This window comes from Cydia fagiglandana, chromosome Z (genome assembly GCF_963556715.1).
Source record: "Cydia fagiglandana chromosome Z, ilCydFagi1.1, whole genome shotgun sequence".
NCBI lineage: Eukaryota > Metazoa > Arthropoda > Insecta > Lepidoptera > Tortricidae > Cydia > Cydia fagiglandana.
Window position 1 is genome coordinate 29200100 of NC_085959.1, and position 16217 is coordinate 29216316.

The 16217-nt window shown below is 36.8% G+C and overlaps 2 protein-coding genes across 2 annotated transcripts; both read right to left on the minus strand.

Annotated features, from left to right (window-relative positions):
* Window positions 1-5157: 5157 nt before the first annotated feature.
* On the minus strand, window positions 5158-7337 carry LOC134678292 (follicle cell protein 3C-1). Its single transcript, XM_063536782.1, has 3 exons — window positions 7171-7337; window positions 6381-6560; window positions 5158-5383 (listed from the first exon to the last, which is right to left on the minus strand). The coding sequence occupies exons 1-3, from the start codon at window positions 7309-7311 to the stop codon at window positions 5210-5212; spliced, it is 495 nt and encodes a 164-aa protein (XP_063392852.1). The 5' UTR covers window positions 7312-7337; the 3' UTR covers window positions 5158-5209.
* Window positions 7338-9916: 2579 nt separating this feature from the next.
* On the minus strand, window positions 9917-16064 carry LOC134678177 (uncharacterized). The gene is given in 4 exon segments (XM_063536632.1): window positions 9917-13113; window positions 13115-13367; window positions 15533-15703; window positions 15795-16064. Coding segments are annotated over 4 exon segments (1026 nt in total). The 5' UTR covers window positions 15904-16064; the 3' UTR covers window positions 9917-12620.
* Window positions 16065-16217: the final 153 nt, after the last annotated feature.

Sequence of the window (16217 nt, forward strand, 5' to 3'; positions counted from 1 at the left end):
TGTTCACAACACACCACAACACAAAGTATTTATGTCTATAATAGTACATTGAGTAGTTATATCATTAACAAATCACTGGAAAATATGTGGATAAATAGTGGAAAATTCTTTACCAATTTTTTACCAATACGTTCACAATACGTTGACATTGACACTGACGACATAATGAGAATGACAATCAAATAGGAATATTATTATATCCATGTTTGATCCACGCAATCAATAGAAATAGGATTGACATATTTTCATTCCAAGCTTATAATCATCATCATGATCATTAGGGCATTTTCATATAACTTGTGCAGTCAACAACAGAGCTATGAATACAGGCAAAGTGTCAAAAATATGTATACAGTACTTTATTGCCTGTACATTAAGGTCGTGTATACATATTTTTGGCACTTTGCCTGTTTCCATAGCTCTGTTGTTGACTGCACAAGTTATATGAAAATGCCCTAATGATCATGATGATGATTATAAGCTTGGAATGAAAATATGTCAATCCTATTTCTATTGATTGCGTGGATCAAACATGGATATAATAATATTCCTATTTGATTGTCATTCTCATTATGTCGTCTCATTGTTTCGCGGTAGACCCCAGATTGTGACGGATAGCGGTAGTGGCGCCTCCTATGCAGAGTTTCGCGTAATATTCCGTATTAAATTGCAATCTTAAGCCAGTGCTTGCCATCAGATATATATATACCTAATATTGAACACGTCTGTTGTCAAGGCGCTAGTGTGGGTGTTCAGAAATTTTTGAGCACCATAGCAGCTCCAATATATCTGATGGCGACTGTACCAGTATATGTAGGTATGTACCAGTACCAGTGTACCTGTAAATTGGTGTACAAAACGTTAATCATAGTCAAAATAAACAATATGTGAGAGTAAAAAATCCTATAAACGGATGTTAGAGCAGAAGGGCGCCGGCAGTGGCGGATTGCGCAAGGCATTACAAACATTACAATAACGCGACATTACGCGCGCCCTGCGCCCGCGCGCTGGGCTCATGACCCCGCGCACCGATTCAGGGAACTCACGTGTCCTCCCGCCGCACTCATTAGCAATTTCAAACTCATCAACTAACAGTTGCTAGGAATTGGTTAACGTAAGTGTATCAGCGCTTGAAATATCTTGATGCTTACCTGCGTCTTCTTATTTTAAATAGCTACTTGCAATAAATACCTCTACTGGAATTAGCCTGTCAAATACGAGGGCGTTTACCTCACAGTATAGAATATATTGACATCAACTTTTTTTAACTAAATAGGCAATCTTTATTTTTATATTTTTAAGCTTACTTATTTATGAAATCATGCGATACTTACAGTTGGCTGTTATAGCTTTTATTAGATAAAAAGCTAGGTATATAGATATGAGTACCTAGGTCTCATGATGGTAAATTATACACGGTCTTTTTCATAGCTATGGCGTTGCAGGCGTCTATAGGCAACGGTGGCCGCTTACTATCAGGCGAGTCGTATGCGTATTTGACACCGACGTGAAAAAAAAACAAGAACGGTGAAAAACAATCGTGCGGCTCACCTGATAGTGGACACTGTAGATTGTCTCACTTGAGTTACTGCGGGTGCCGGCTTTAACAACTAAAATACGTTCCTCCGCCGTCAACACAGTGCATCCTCGGAAGCTCTGGTCTGGCAACCGCAGTCACAATTAGAACATAACATTTTAGGAACTGAAAAATAGTGTTATATCTATACATACTAAAGAATAACTTACTAAATCCTCCAGTGGCGGATAGGTACTATAAAATAATACAATTTATGCCATAAGTTGTTGTAACCTTTTAGGTTTATCAATTTAGTTATTACGGTTCGTGTAAAGTATATATGTAATTGACTCACGGCGCAATTCGGGAAATGAATTAGAGATGCACTAGATATGTGACATTCCACGGCAAAAGGTACCTTATGGCGTTTGGCGCTTACGCTATTATTAACGCCGCTCCAATATTACTGCGGCCGCCATAATTTTTCCGTGGAACGTCACATATCTTTATTATTTCATATCTAGTGAATCTCTAATTCGTTTCCCGAATCGCGCCGTTATACGGTGGGGTCAAAGAGTGGCTGTGAGCGACTGTAGATGTCTTATGCATACTTAATTAAATTACCTAGATCTAGTCCTAAACTACGAGTAAGGTACCCACTACTAAGGATTGACCGAAAACGTACCTCTCGAACCGTCTAAATCAATAAACTATTAATTATTCTACTTATCTTGTACACCGTATATAAAAATATACTTAAGTGCTAATTATTTACAAGATATAAAATCATTATTGGCACTAAAAGACTATTAACATTGTTAATAACATTCAAACAGACTTTTGCAATTAACCTGAAATACCTATTAATTAATACGTTTCAATATACTCTGCCAGACGAGTGCGCAATTAAGGGTTGCAAATTATTACTTACTTACACATATAAATAGCTTTCATAAAAGGACATAATTTTATGCTTCTATCAGTCTAGCTCATGATAAGTTAATACCTTCATATGTATTAGTTAATTACAAATTAAGCTCATTTGCATTAGTTAAACTAGTTAAATTAGTTTTAACCAGACTTAGACTCTCTGACTAAAGAATAATTGTTAAAGGAACGTAATAACGATTTGATAAGATGTCGCGCTCGCGCTGACTCCGTCTTGTAATAGAGAAGCAGTGATCCAGCCATCCACGCAAGGATGCGCGGGCGTTTCTTTTTAGAAAGTGGCACGTGTCGGGGTTCTTCACCCTGCGCGATCCGGGTCAGCCCCGCGTCCCGCCCGCTCTCCCCGCGCCCTCTCCTAGCCACTTCACTTCATGTGCGTAATACTTAACACTAGCCCTTGATAAGGGAACTCTATTGACACCATAGTGAAACCGGGTTAACGGATAAGGCACTCCCTGTCGCGGGCGTGAATTCACTTTATACGGGTACTGAGGGACGGGGACTTCTACAATTATTGCTTTAAAAAGGACATCCTTTTGCATGTCGCATGCTAAAAAAGGGGGATAGACTACCATTCGATTTATTTATGATGTGATATTTTGTTTCTTATAAAATTGTATGTATTTACTTAAACGCATAATAACAATAATAACTAATGAGGGCCCATCTTGTGAGGGCGAGTCACCGTCTGCCGAAAATAAAATTGCATACCGTTTTATTAGGCAGGCGTCCGGTTTTTTTATCCCATAGCTCAATACTTAGTCCATCGCTTTCACCCAATAACCTAGTTCATTTTAGATCCCGTCAACTCTCAATAGTCCTTACCTACACCCTGGCGGGTGCTGCCTCTGCGTGCCTCCCATGTCACGGGCAAAGGCAGCATCCGCTCGTTGTACCCCTGAAATTTCATTAAAGTGTCAAAAGTCACTCTACATGTTGGCTTCGGCTCCGTACATACCTCCAAAAGGTCCGGGACACCATTGTTCCGTGATGGGAAAGACTTACTAATATAATAACCCGACTTCTTAACACCCTGCTGTTATACAAATTTGGCTAAAACTGGTACCAAAATCATTGTACCAGTTGCGCCATGCACTCAGGTGCGCACTTATTTAAAAATAAATGTTATTCAAAAAAATGCCAGAATGACAAAATATTTTTCACCAAATTAGATCTGAAGACTGAGAGATACTACAGCGAAGTTGGCACACTCGTGCCTAGAAACCCACGCAGAGAGCTCAAGATTCCATTTTTTGAAATTGTTCACTAGCTCGGGTCTTAATATAAGCACTAGATCAACAACGACTTTGTTCGCTTGTGTATATAATTATAATTTATATATATGATACCCGAGTTAGCGAAATCTCCCAAATCTGAACCACGAGCGTAGCGAGGAACGCCACACCAACGCAAGGAAAATAACTAACTATAACATTGCAAATCAAATCCAGATAAACGCTATTAAATATTTATCATTCAAAATCGTCATTTAAAAGTCTATTCTAACAGTCAACACGAAGAAACAACTCAAGATTTACATCAACATACCCACTTCTCAGTTCTCACTCTTGTGAATAAAATGCAATTTCTTATCAGTTTTTAAAGAATAAAGAGAGCCTTTACGAGCAGGTGTAGTGGAAATAATTATTTCAAACTGTTGACCGGTTACATACCTATATCAAAGCTAATTGATTGACATATGGTTTTAATCCTTTTGATTCATCTAGAAGTACCATAACCTACCTACTACTACTATTTACCTACCTAAATCCTAAGTGATAATCGTCGATCGCTTTTTTTATTGATTATATAATTATTAAAACAAGTTATAATAAAATATATCAAATCACGAATGAATGGATGTTGTTCTCCGTTTGGTATATTAAAGGCCGAGCCACACCGGCTTGCGTGTGCGTGACGTGCGCGTGTGCGTGCGCTAAAATGTTGGAGCCGCACACGCACACGTCACGCAAGCGGTGTGCCATCTCTCATAAGGATCTGTATACTACAACTCCGCACGCGCACGTGCACGTCACGCACACGCAGCCGGTGTGCACAGGCCTTAAATATACACTAAATGAATAGATAAACGAAATATCATATAATCTGTTTTATTTTATTACTTATTACCTACATTATATTACAAATGCTAAAGTTTTTCAGCTTAGTAATGTACAAAAATGATTGTCGTCATGCTCTCTATATACTATACTGTACACTTATAATTCTTATAAAACTAAAAATGATAATAAATTAATGTATGACTTATTTTTCAGAGATCTCTCTCCGAACTCACAAATGCTTCTAGGTGCCTCTAGGGTAGCCTGTGAGCCATGTTAAGAGTAGGTAGATAATGTATTTTGGTACTACCCATTTTTATTAGTAAAACTATATCTTTCAGCAATAGAGTTCAACATCGTATAAATAGTGAGAATCTAATTATAAGGTAGTACCCGATAATGTTAGTAAAGGATCGAGCGATCTTGCACATGCGCCGCTGTACGGAGTCTACCGCGTAACTCGATTTTATAAAATCTTCCCCTTTTTTTGTAACTCTAAGGGCTGATTTAGACGGCGCGCGAACTCACATGCGATTTTAGATACATTGCGGACTGTTGGTTACGTCCAATCAAAAACCGCAATGTAACGAAACTCGCATGCGAGTTCTCGCATCGTCTAATTGAGCCCTAACGAAAGAGATAGACCGAGTTAGATGTTCCGAAGTGCGCAGTTGTCCATTATCGGTCAGCACTTGTGGTGCTGGCCGTCCGTGCAACAGAACTCCTTGCCGGCCGAGAAGTTGGTGGGAGTCCAGTCGCCGCCGCAGTTCTTGATGAAAAGAAACGCTTTCTCACGGTGCACGTCGCGCTCCACCGCGCCGCAGATAACGGGGCCCGCTCGAGGGAGGTACTTGAGAATCTGAACGTGAATTAAGGATTTATACGATTAAACTCATACACGAATACGCTTACCGAATCATTTAGAATCACTACATTTGACTTGTTTACAATCTGTTAAAGTAGGTTAGGAACTACCTATAAAGGGTCCTCGTGTTTTTTTTTCAAAGGGGTGAATAGGGTGAATGTTAACAAAATCAGAAAACATTTAACATGTCAAATAGGTACCTATAATTAATTGTATGTACTTACTTACATACTTTTTAGGAATGCTCAATTAACATTCTGCCTATTACTGGCTACCTATCAAGAATCATAATTTGTTCCGACTTAATGTTTAATTATTTATTATACATAGGTACTTACTTACTTATTTGATGAAACAATTTAAAATGGCGATTTTTGCTAATGAAAAATAGCATGAGTTTGCTGGCAATAGGTATGTCAGATTAGCAAAGATCAATAAATAATCAAAACTATCAATGTTATAATTTTAATGCAAAAGCACGGCACTGACACCGCGCATAATGTCCCGATAGTTATCAAGTTCAATCAATAAGGCATAGGCAAAGGAAATGAGCATAGTTAAATACTTATGTTCAGTCCCTTTTTGTTGTAAGGTGCATTAATCTCTTAACGTAACGAACCATCTATTTCCACTTTTCACGAGTCTCTTGCCCACGACACATTTGACTGCTGTAGGTAGGTAACCTTTTGCGCAAATATGGTTGCACCAATCGTTTGCGAATTCATGGAAAAAGATGGAACACGAATATTTATTTGGCCAAATACGGCAGTCTGTTACCGGCGTCAGAACGATTGATATGATGGCTTCTACGTACGAATACACAGCATAGGTATAAAAAGACTTTCTATTATGATTGACAGTCTGTAAAAATTATAAATCATTTACATATTTCCGCCCCTAATCTTCCCTCTGCTACCTCAGAGGCTCTGAGATTCAGATATGTAATGTAGTAGATTCCTAAAAGCGCTGTACAGTTGTAATTGCTACTCACCACGTCCAGGCACTTGCTGATACAGTGCTTGAAGCCCGCGGAGCCGCAGGGCAGGCTGGGCGCGTCGGTGTCGTAGGTGACGACGGGCTCGCCCTGCGGGGGCCCCCGCGGCCTGCTCCGCCGCCCCTCCTTGATGCCCACTTGCTGGGACATGAACACGCCGCATTGACATGGCTCTACCTGCTCGTTACACAAAGTTATATTATTTTATTATAAATCATTAATTTTATTTGTCAAAAATCAGGGTATAAAACAAAATAAAACATTACTCTTATGAGAACTTGAGTGATTTTAACACACTCATGTTAACTTCGCTTGTAATTGTATTACCTTGATAACAGTTATTTCAAACCAAAGCCGTAACGATCTTAAACTTGTTATTTTAGCACGCCTCGCCTCTATTGTCAAGGCGTTAGAGTGCTTATTCGGATATTGTGATCACCGCGGCCGCTCCGATATATCTGATGGCGACTGTGTTATGTATAAAGATGACACAATCATGTTATCATCGAGCGGTTCTGATCTTGGAACCAGAAGATGGATAGTAAAACTCTTCGGTGACAACGAGTAGGCCCCTCGAGATTGAGCTCGTACTTATGATGTTTTGACAATTGGCAATTAAATAAATTGGTATTTGGTAAGTTCGGTCATACCATGCGTGGGCATAGAAAAACCATGCAAAACATGGAATTTATAGCGCAAGACTACGGCAAACAATCGAATAAGTTTTTCAATGGCGATTACGTCTGTTATGCGTGATGAGGCAATAACTGCGGCCGTTGTTTCTTACCCCATCAACGTCCTCATCATATTCCACGTCCTCGAGGGACTTGGCGCTCTCGAAGTCGTCCCGCTTGGCCTTCCGCCGAGCCTCGGCGCTCGCCACCAGGCACAGGCCCGCCAACACAGCCAGCCACCAGTTGCCGCACATTGCGTGTTCGGCTGCTACGTTTTTCCTTAAGAAAAACACATACATTATGTTACATTACCGCTATTACCAGAAAATTAGAAAAGGGTCAAGAAATTTTGTACATAATATACGTCCAGACACTTCATTAGGGTTAAGTTTTACAACTTGCGTGTGTATCCGATCGACGGATTTGATGATTTATATTTTATTTATGAAGGTATTTGAGTCACTTACCACATATCAAGTCGATTGTAAATACACCGATGGCATTGCTTTTAGATAATATACGTTACACCATTCGTATTGCAAGAACATGGTAACGTTGGCATGACGCTGACACCTCATATCTGGACAACTTGCTATCTATTTAGAACGATATACTTAATCGTGTTTGTAATACCTTACAGACATACGAGAAATGGTCTGTAAAGCCGTCTTGTTATTGTTGTCTACTGCTTATTAACAGAAAGTGTTGCCCAAATTAAACTCACTCATTTAACGAAGATACCACCATGCAACCATCTGATTTCAATTATGTAAATTGATAAATATAACCAGCACGTACCTCGACCAAAGAATAACACTTGTCACAACCACTGGACTTGAATTTTACATTACTGTTCACTGGATCGTGGAGAACTCGTAACTCACTCCTTGGGTTTTCTAGGACTTTATAAGCATATGTGGGGAGCCATATCTCCGGGGCAGTTACGATAAAAAACTGCTATCTCAGCGTCCTAGCGCGCAAAACGTGCGTGCGTGAGATGCGGATTTCACGTAAGTACGTGATCCGAAGATAATCGGTTGTAGACACTTATTGATACAAAAACCCGATTGTCAGCAAATTCCCGTCACGTGCACTATAAGTACAGTCACCTGCAATAGTATGTTACACAACGAAGGCCGCAAAAATGTCTGACACGATCTTATTAGGAGCGTGACTTATTTGTCCTGTCTCCGAGGAGTAACATAAGTATTATTGCAAGTGACTGTACCTATTTCAACTGAGACATTTTATTTTTTAAGAGACCTAGCCAGATGATAGGACCGCAAATATATTGCCACTGTTCACTTAAGGCGTCGTCGATGCACGAATCACGTTGAAATATGTTTGTACCTATATGTACATCTTAGATTAGCTCATCATACGACTCGATTTTCTTTACAACTTTTTTTTGCAATATAGGTATTTTAATTTATTTAATTTACTTAAAGATAGCATTACTCCAAAATGTAAATTTTAGTTTATTAAATTTCCCTTTGACCAAGTAGGTAAATTCAAAATAAATTATTTTAAACCATGCATGAAATAAAGCCACCAGAAGATTATTAGAGAAACCCAAATAGCAGTTAGTTATTTTTAGACACAATTTCTATTTTTATACCTGGATAACTATAAAGAGTGGGTAATTTGATTGTGACGTCATATGCTAGTGTTTCATATAAAGTCCATCGTAGCAAAATCGTTTTGACGGTTCGAGAAAAGAAACTGACTCGTAATCAAATACCCTATTGAATACGATATAAGGGTAACTTTAAACTTTGAAGACCCAAGTCTTAAGGCCTCTTAACCGTACTTATAGTATGCCGTTACGATATCGTTACCGTACCGTAAAGAACTATAACTTCAGCACCTCTTCAATATTTGCAATCGGCTAAACCGCTATATTCATTTTCATAAATTTAAGCAAGTCACGTACAGTCAACCAAGTTGATTCCTAGGCCACTATAGAACCATGTCATAATAAATCTATGTTTTGGTTCTACGGCAGTGCTTATTGAGTGATGTATGAGTACCTCATAGTAGTTAATGTGACAAGGTTCTACAGTGGCCTTAAGAATCTAATTAGTTGACTGTACCTATAAATATAAAACAAATATCCCACCGTGCTTAACACCATAAGGGCCACTTGCACCATTGCACTAACCCGGGGTTAAGCGGTTAAACCGTTAATCCAGTGTCAAATTGTACTGGTTACCATAGTAACTTTAGGTTCAACCGGTTAACCCCGGGTTAGTGGGATGGTACAAGTGGCGCTAAGTGATATAATACATTAACAGTTAAAACTGGTTTACTAAATTACACTTAGGGCTTGTGCACAAATCACGCGAGGTTCGATAGGGGGAGGGGAGTCACAAAAAAATCACGATAGATCACGTTGGGGGAGGGGGGTATAAGGAAACCTCACGTGTATTTTTCTACAGTAAGCGAAACCAAGCGAAACTAAGAAAAAATAATCTACCACATGAACATAAATCTTCACTCTGCACTTCAAAATAGCGAGTCTGTTTAACGAAAATAGAAAAATAAACAAGATTTTCTATATACAATACTATATATCTTCAAATGAGGTCGTATGAAAAAATTCAATAAAATTCACGTGAGTTTGTGTGGGGGAGGGGGGTTGCCAAAAACCTCACTAAATATCACCAAGGGGGAGGGGGGAGGGTCAAATAGTAGCCGAAAACATCTCGCGTGATTTGTGCACAACTCCTTATGGTGTTATGCGTGGTGGGGAGATCTCCAAGTCACCGAAATGATAGCAAAGATACTTATACATATATATATTATATCGTGTTAATATAAAACAATTAAATGAGTAAGCTTGCGGCTAAGACAAAAAATGATACAACTACGTACTAACAAGGAAAATGTTTAATGAAAGTCAACTGAAACTCAACAAGGCACAGAGAAAATACAAATCATACTTAATCATATATAATCATTGTATGATGGGTAAAATAAATAACCAACAAAACAACTCAAAAAACGACTACACACGTCTTACTCAGAGCGGAGCCGATTTTTGCGATTAGCGGCAGCGACCAGTCCGCTGTGGAGCGAGCAGAGGCTGGCTTCTTATCATGCGGCTAACAATCTTACCTACGTATCAATATAATATAAAATGTACTTTCCTATAATAATAGGTGAATCGGGCATTTTAACCTAATTCCGGATCTTAACGATCAATTAGCGGTCGTCACTAACCCGAAACCGAATGTCGAACACTTTACCTTTCGTCGCGAAATGGAAATTTAGACGTGTAAATTTAGTCTCAAAGTATAATAGAGGTAAATGCCCAAAAACCTATTAAAATTAGGTAATAGTATTTTTTATAAAAAAAAACTATACTAATAAGTTTTTCTACGTATATAATATCCATATACATACATATTCTTTAGGGTTAACTGTACTTGTTTGTTGTACTGAGTGGTAAACAAACTTATTGCAGTTAAAATTGAATGTTACTTTTTAAAGTCAAGATGCCTGGGTTACACTTTTATTTAATATTAGCGAGGCACAGCATACAATAGTTTTTCTTATAATAAATCTGTTGAAGTGATTGCCCACAGAATAGAACAATTATTATTCTGTAAGAGTACCTATATGTTTATGTGTTATCGATAGTAACTAATATATCGTAAAATGTTATATAGTTTATAGACAGAACACTCGGTAGTGTTCTGTCTATAAACTATATATTTTTTGTAGGTGTGATCACTAAGCCAAAATTTTAGCATACCTTACACAAAATATAAGCTAAAATATCAAAATTAAGAAGTATATTAAGAGTTTCGTAGTCAAACTAGGAACCCTAATTTATAATACCTATCGAAATTTCTCAGTGAAATTTGGCATGCAAAATACAAATAGTACCCGCTACTACGCTGAGGAGATATCTCATTAAATGCAACTTCATGGTAAATATCATTATGCGCAGTGTTGTTAGTACATAAAATAAAATTATTTTTTAAATAATTAACCACACAACCCACAAGCATAATATAGTTAATAAGATGCAACCAATCAATTTACGAGTATTATTATGAGAATTTTAGCATTAATATAGCTTTAAATTACATTGTTCAGGGTGCTTAGCCAAAGTGTTAATCGTTAACGCTCCGTGGCGTAGCGTATTCATCTCTGACATCTCTCTGACTCTCTTTCATATTAGTGCAACAGAGAAAGTTGCGTTTCGATTGGCATGTCGGCTACGCACCCTGGACCTTGCCCCACCGAAAACTCAACTTTAGTACTCATTGATTTTGTTTCTAAATTGAACACCTATAGAAGTCGAGACAGCGCTGTATCGAAAAGGCGTATTATGGTCGGGTATTATTAAATATTATTATACAAGTAGGTACGACAATGAGACCTTTCAGTGATGACCATCTCATAATATCGCTTATTAAATTACCGCGCGCAAAGATGACCGTTATGGGCCTGCTGTGCAGCCGACTAGCACGTTCTACTTGTAACGTAAACTTTTCAGCGCATGAAAGTAATATATAAAAATTAAATCCATTTCGGTAACATAACATTTAAATAGCTGTAAATGTACAAATCTTTGAATCCTTTTCAATTGAGGATGTCTAATTGTGAAAACAAACAATAAATTAGAGACTATCAGTCTTAACAAGTTATTGACTATAATGGACAACTTCAGATGAACTTCTTTTAAGAGATATTTAAACCAGGGCTTACGTTTTAATTATATTAGAATAAATTCTAAATTGTACTTCACAAGAGTTCATAATTTCTAACCTAGAGTTAGCAGCTACTTAATTGGCACACTATTATTCATTATATTAAAATCACATTTCATATTATAGGTTTTCACTTACATGCATAGTAATATATCGAAACAGTAATCAGAGCTTAAACATATATATAAACTTTATTAAAATCTAATAATTATTATAGAGGGCTTAAAGATCATTATAAACGTCAGTGTCCATACAAGCGATAGTTGTCTTGCCTGACCAACGTGGTACATATTGTTATTAGGGTAACACTTATAGTTCGTTTTTTTTAGCATTAGAAAGAACTTGGAAGAAGGTAAGCGATTTTGGCATGTCTTTTAATTGAAAAACGCTTTTTAAAAATCAGTAACTATCATTTATGAAAGCAGAAGAATATAAATGATTGTATTACATTCATAATTGTTACACATTGCCGTAACTTATTTTTAAAATGAGTTTTTCAATTAAAAGACATATCAAGATTGTTTACCTAATTTCTAATGCTAAAAAAAACGAGGTATAGTGTGTTTGTATATGTATTATAAATGTGTAAGGAAGTATTACTGTATTTCGTTCATTTGTAAAAACGGGTATCTTCGACGCATAAAACTGGTGCAGTATATTTAAAAATGCTCAAAAGTGACGCGTGCGACCCGGCGCCCCGACTCTAAGTAATATGTAGTAATCCTAGGAGACGCTCGCCTTAAGACAATTTCGCATGTATGGAAAGTGAACCGTATTTATATTATCTTATTAATCTTATTATGTATATTAAATTATTATCAGAACAAATTACGTGAAAAAAATTAACAGTCTTTGGCTAGCATGAGTTTAGCCTCACCCTCGAACACAACCTTCTTTTCCTCTTCAACAATACAAAAGAACTTCACTTTGAGGATCTTTCTAACATCTACCAGTTCCACGCTTATAGTCAGCTTTTCACCAACAAAGCATTTATTAGGAAACTTCATGGTCTGAGAGACGACGACGGTGCCCGGGCCCGGCAGGTGAGTGCCGATGAGGCCGGCCACCAGGCCGTTCAGCAGCGCGCCGTGGACGATGGGCCTCTTGTTCCCATTATTCTTGTGCAGCGGATTATGATCACTTGTGAGATTTGAAAATGCATCGAGATCTTTCTGAGTCAATGTCTTTTGTATTCGAATTTTATCGCCAGCCTTGAAAGCTGTACTGCTAAACGATGTCGTGTGTAGTTTACAAATTTTCTGATAATTTTTGTTGTTGGCAACTAGAAATGGAAATCTGTTTGACAACATCTTGAGGGCAGTCATTCAACTTTTTGCCATGATTCTAACTGTGAATATAATTGAGGAACAAAGAAGCTAAATTTACAAGCCTTTTGTCATCCGTTTTCGTTAAGTCGTGCATGCGCTGTATTACTTCCGTAGTATGTATATCAGCTTTTGTCTCCTTGTTGTATAAACTGATTAGTATAGTGATCGTGTCAGCAACAGTTTCACAGTGTTGGCTTCCTAACCGGTCGATAATTGGTTTTAACCCGGCATTTGCCAAAACGTATTCTGCATTCAGATGATCTGAAAAATAAGCAAATAAATAGACGTATTATTGGTTTCATGCGTAACGCGTAACACATATATTTATTAGTATTGGCAGATGTGCATGTACATTCGTATTAACATAGTATAATCATCTGGCTGATATATAAATGAGATTAAACATGACCATTAGACAATATGTATATTTTTATAAAGGTAAACATTTGAAGTACAGATTTTTATAAAATTTAAATAACCTTTTCGATAGCAGTTGATAGACCAATGTTATTATTTGTTTACTATCTGCATTATTTTCTTATGACTAACTTATTTCGTGTTATTGTATGTAGATTTGATAATAGATTAATTTATTAGGATGTCACATATCATATGTAAAGGTATATATTTATAAAAAAATAAAAACGTAACTTAATAATTTCAACTCGCATTGCGAACTTATCTGCTACTCATAGAGGATAAAGCATAAATAAACGAAAATACTTTTTAGAGCCCACATTTGCAAGTGGGACATTTGCAAGTATTTAATTAATATAGGCCTCTGGAGGGCTACAGGTTAAGTTCATTAATAATAAAAGCTTGTTATCATTTGTACTAAACATTCGGAGTAAAAAGTTAGCGAGAATTACGTTTTTTTGCGAAGTCATTCTAAACTCACCGAAAAATACTCCATTACTTACGTAAAAAAAATGTTTGTCCATTAACTTTACCATACACAAACAAACAAATACACACAACTAACACATACATTTACAAATTATAAGCAGATTTGAACAATAGACGCCCCCTATTAATTACATACATTACTTGGTGGAAATGTGCACTTAAACATAATATATCCTTACCACACCCATAAAAATTGAGTTATAATTCGCAAGAGCAGGTTACAAAAAAATCAAAATTGTATAGATATATATATCATGTCAATTTTATACACCACACTTATCAAACAATCCGCTATGCTGCAAGCATCAATTGATGTTACATAGGTAATGTTTTAATGTTTGTTTCAATAACCAAGTATGGCATTAATCAGATAAATTATTTATTGTCCTGGATACTTGTTTGGGACCAAAATCGTGATTTCAAGCACCATAAACCATCTACAGCTACATAAACATTTGAAATTTTTCTCTCATATTATAAGAGCTCCTTCCTGCGACTTTGTCTGCATGCCATGATCATGATTGATAAAAACTATTATATGTCCTTCGATGGGCCACAAACTATCTTCATAACAAATTCAATTAAAATCCGTTCAGCAGTTTACATGCATAGGTAAGAGACAGACAAGAATTACTTTCGCATTTATAATAAGTATTAGGGATCAATAATACTATCAGAGATTCTTACTATATCCTGTTACTAGCAAAATGTGCTAAGCGTTCAGTAAACTACTCAATGGTTTGAATATTATGGAATATACATAATGTGTCAAGCTGCTATGGTCAAGAATTGAGCTTCTTATGTATATATTAAAACAAGTGTTAAATCAATATTTAATTAAAGGTAATAAAACTAATAAAGAGCAGCATAGGGATAGTGCGCATTGGAGGGTCTGCCATCTTGTGACCTAAATCGGAAACATACATGCTCAGTATGTACATTGCCAAAGCAAGTGCTAGAATCTACCATTCTTGTCAGTACATTTCCTTATGCATAATAGGTTCTGCCATCTTGTGGGCCATATCGGCAGAATAAACGAGACATTATCGGCTCCTACGCTGCCCCCAATTGCTCATGCATGAGGCCTATATTACTAAACAAATATAAGACTAGTAGTGTGTTCAAATTCGCAGCACATTGAAAAATTGGCAAATGTCAAATAAATTAATGTAATACAGCGAATCTGGTACAACAAACGAACCAGAAAAAAAATGTTTATTGACTACATCAAAGTGCAGTTTAATGGTAACAGTCCATTTCTAACCACAGCTGCACTACCGGTACTGAACTTGTCGCTGTCATTGTCAATTTCCATAGTAAAATGAACAGTAATGCAGCTGTCGTTGGAAATGGACTGTCACCTTTATTCATTTTAATCCCTAGTTTTATCAGTTACATCTCTGGATCAAAAATTATATATACATTTTACATCAGAAATATCTTGATACTAAAGACCTTGATGAAGATGAAAAGCATAATAATAAAATATGAAGTTGATATACATTGATTTTGCTATTTACCTATGCACAAGTTGCAAATCCCTGCACAGGCGAAGTGAAGCAACGTGACGTCAGATTCGTTCTTCAAAACATACAGGAAAATGTCTAGGACACCAACTCGTCGGATGTAATCATAATTCACGGGATCGTACCCAAAATTAGCCAAATTAGCTAACACTTGGCACTTTGCATCTGAAAATAGTAAATACCAAAATTTCCATGTGATATAATATTTTGGCATTGCATGTACATAACGAGAACAAAATGTGGAGGGAATATTTACCATACGAATTGGAATTTAAATACTCGTCCACTAACAATGACAAAAACTCTTCTCGGTCAGTACCATTTTCGGGAGTACGTTTCCGAAGATGTTGTTTGCTAGAGAACATTGGTTTAGTAGGCTGCCCAGACAGGTTTTATTCCATTATTATACTGTATTGCGACTTTATATGATCAAGAATCACGATCTAAATCAATTAGTAAATGTCATTACTACATAAAAAGCAGTTTGCGCGCTACACAACGCCATTTTCAATTTCTCAGTTTTGACTGGGACTGGACCTCTATGGGCTATGGCATGGCTATGGGCACTTATTGATTGCTCTTAATGTTACCACATGAGAAAAAATATTAGTAGAACAGAACAGAAAATAAAATGTATTGAAATTATTGAAGAGTACTCAGAGTACACTATCAATAATAT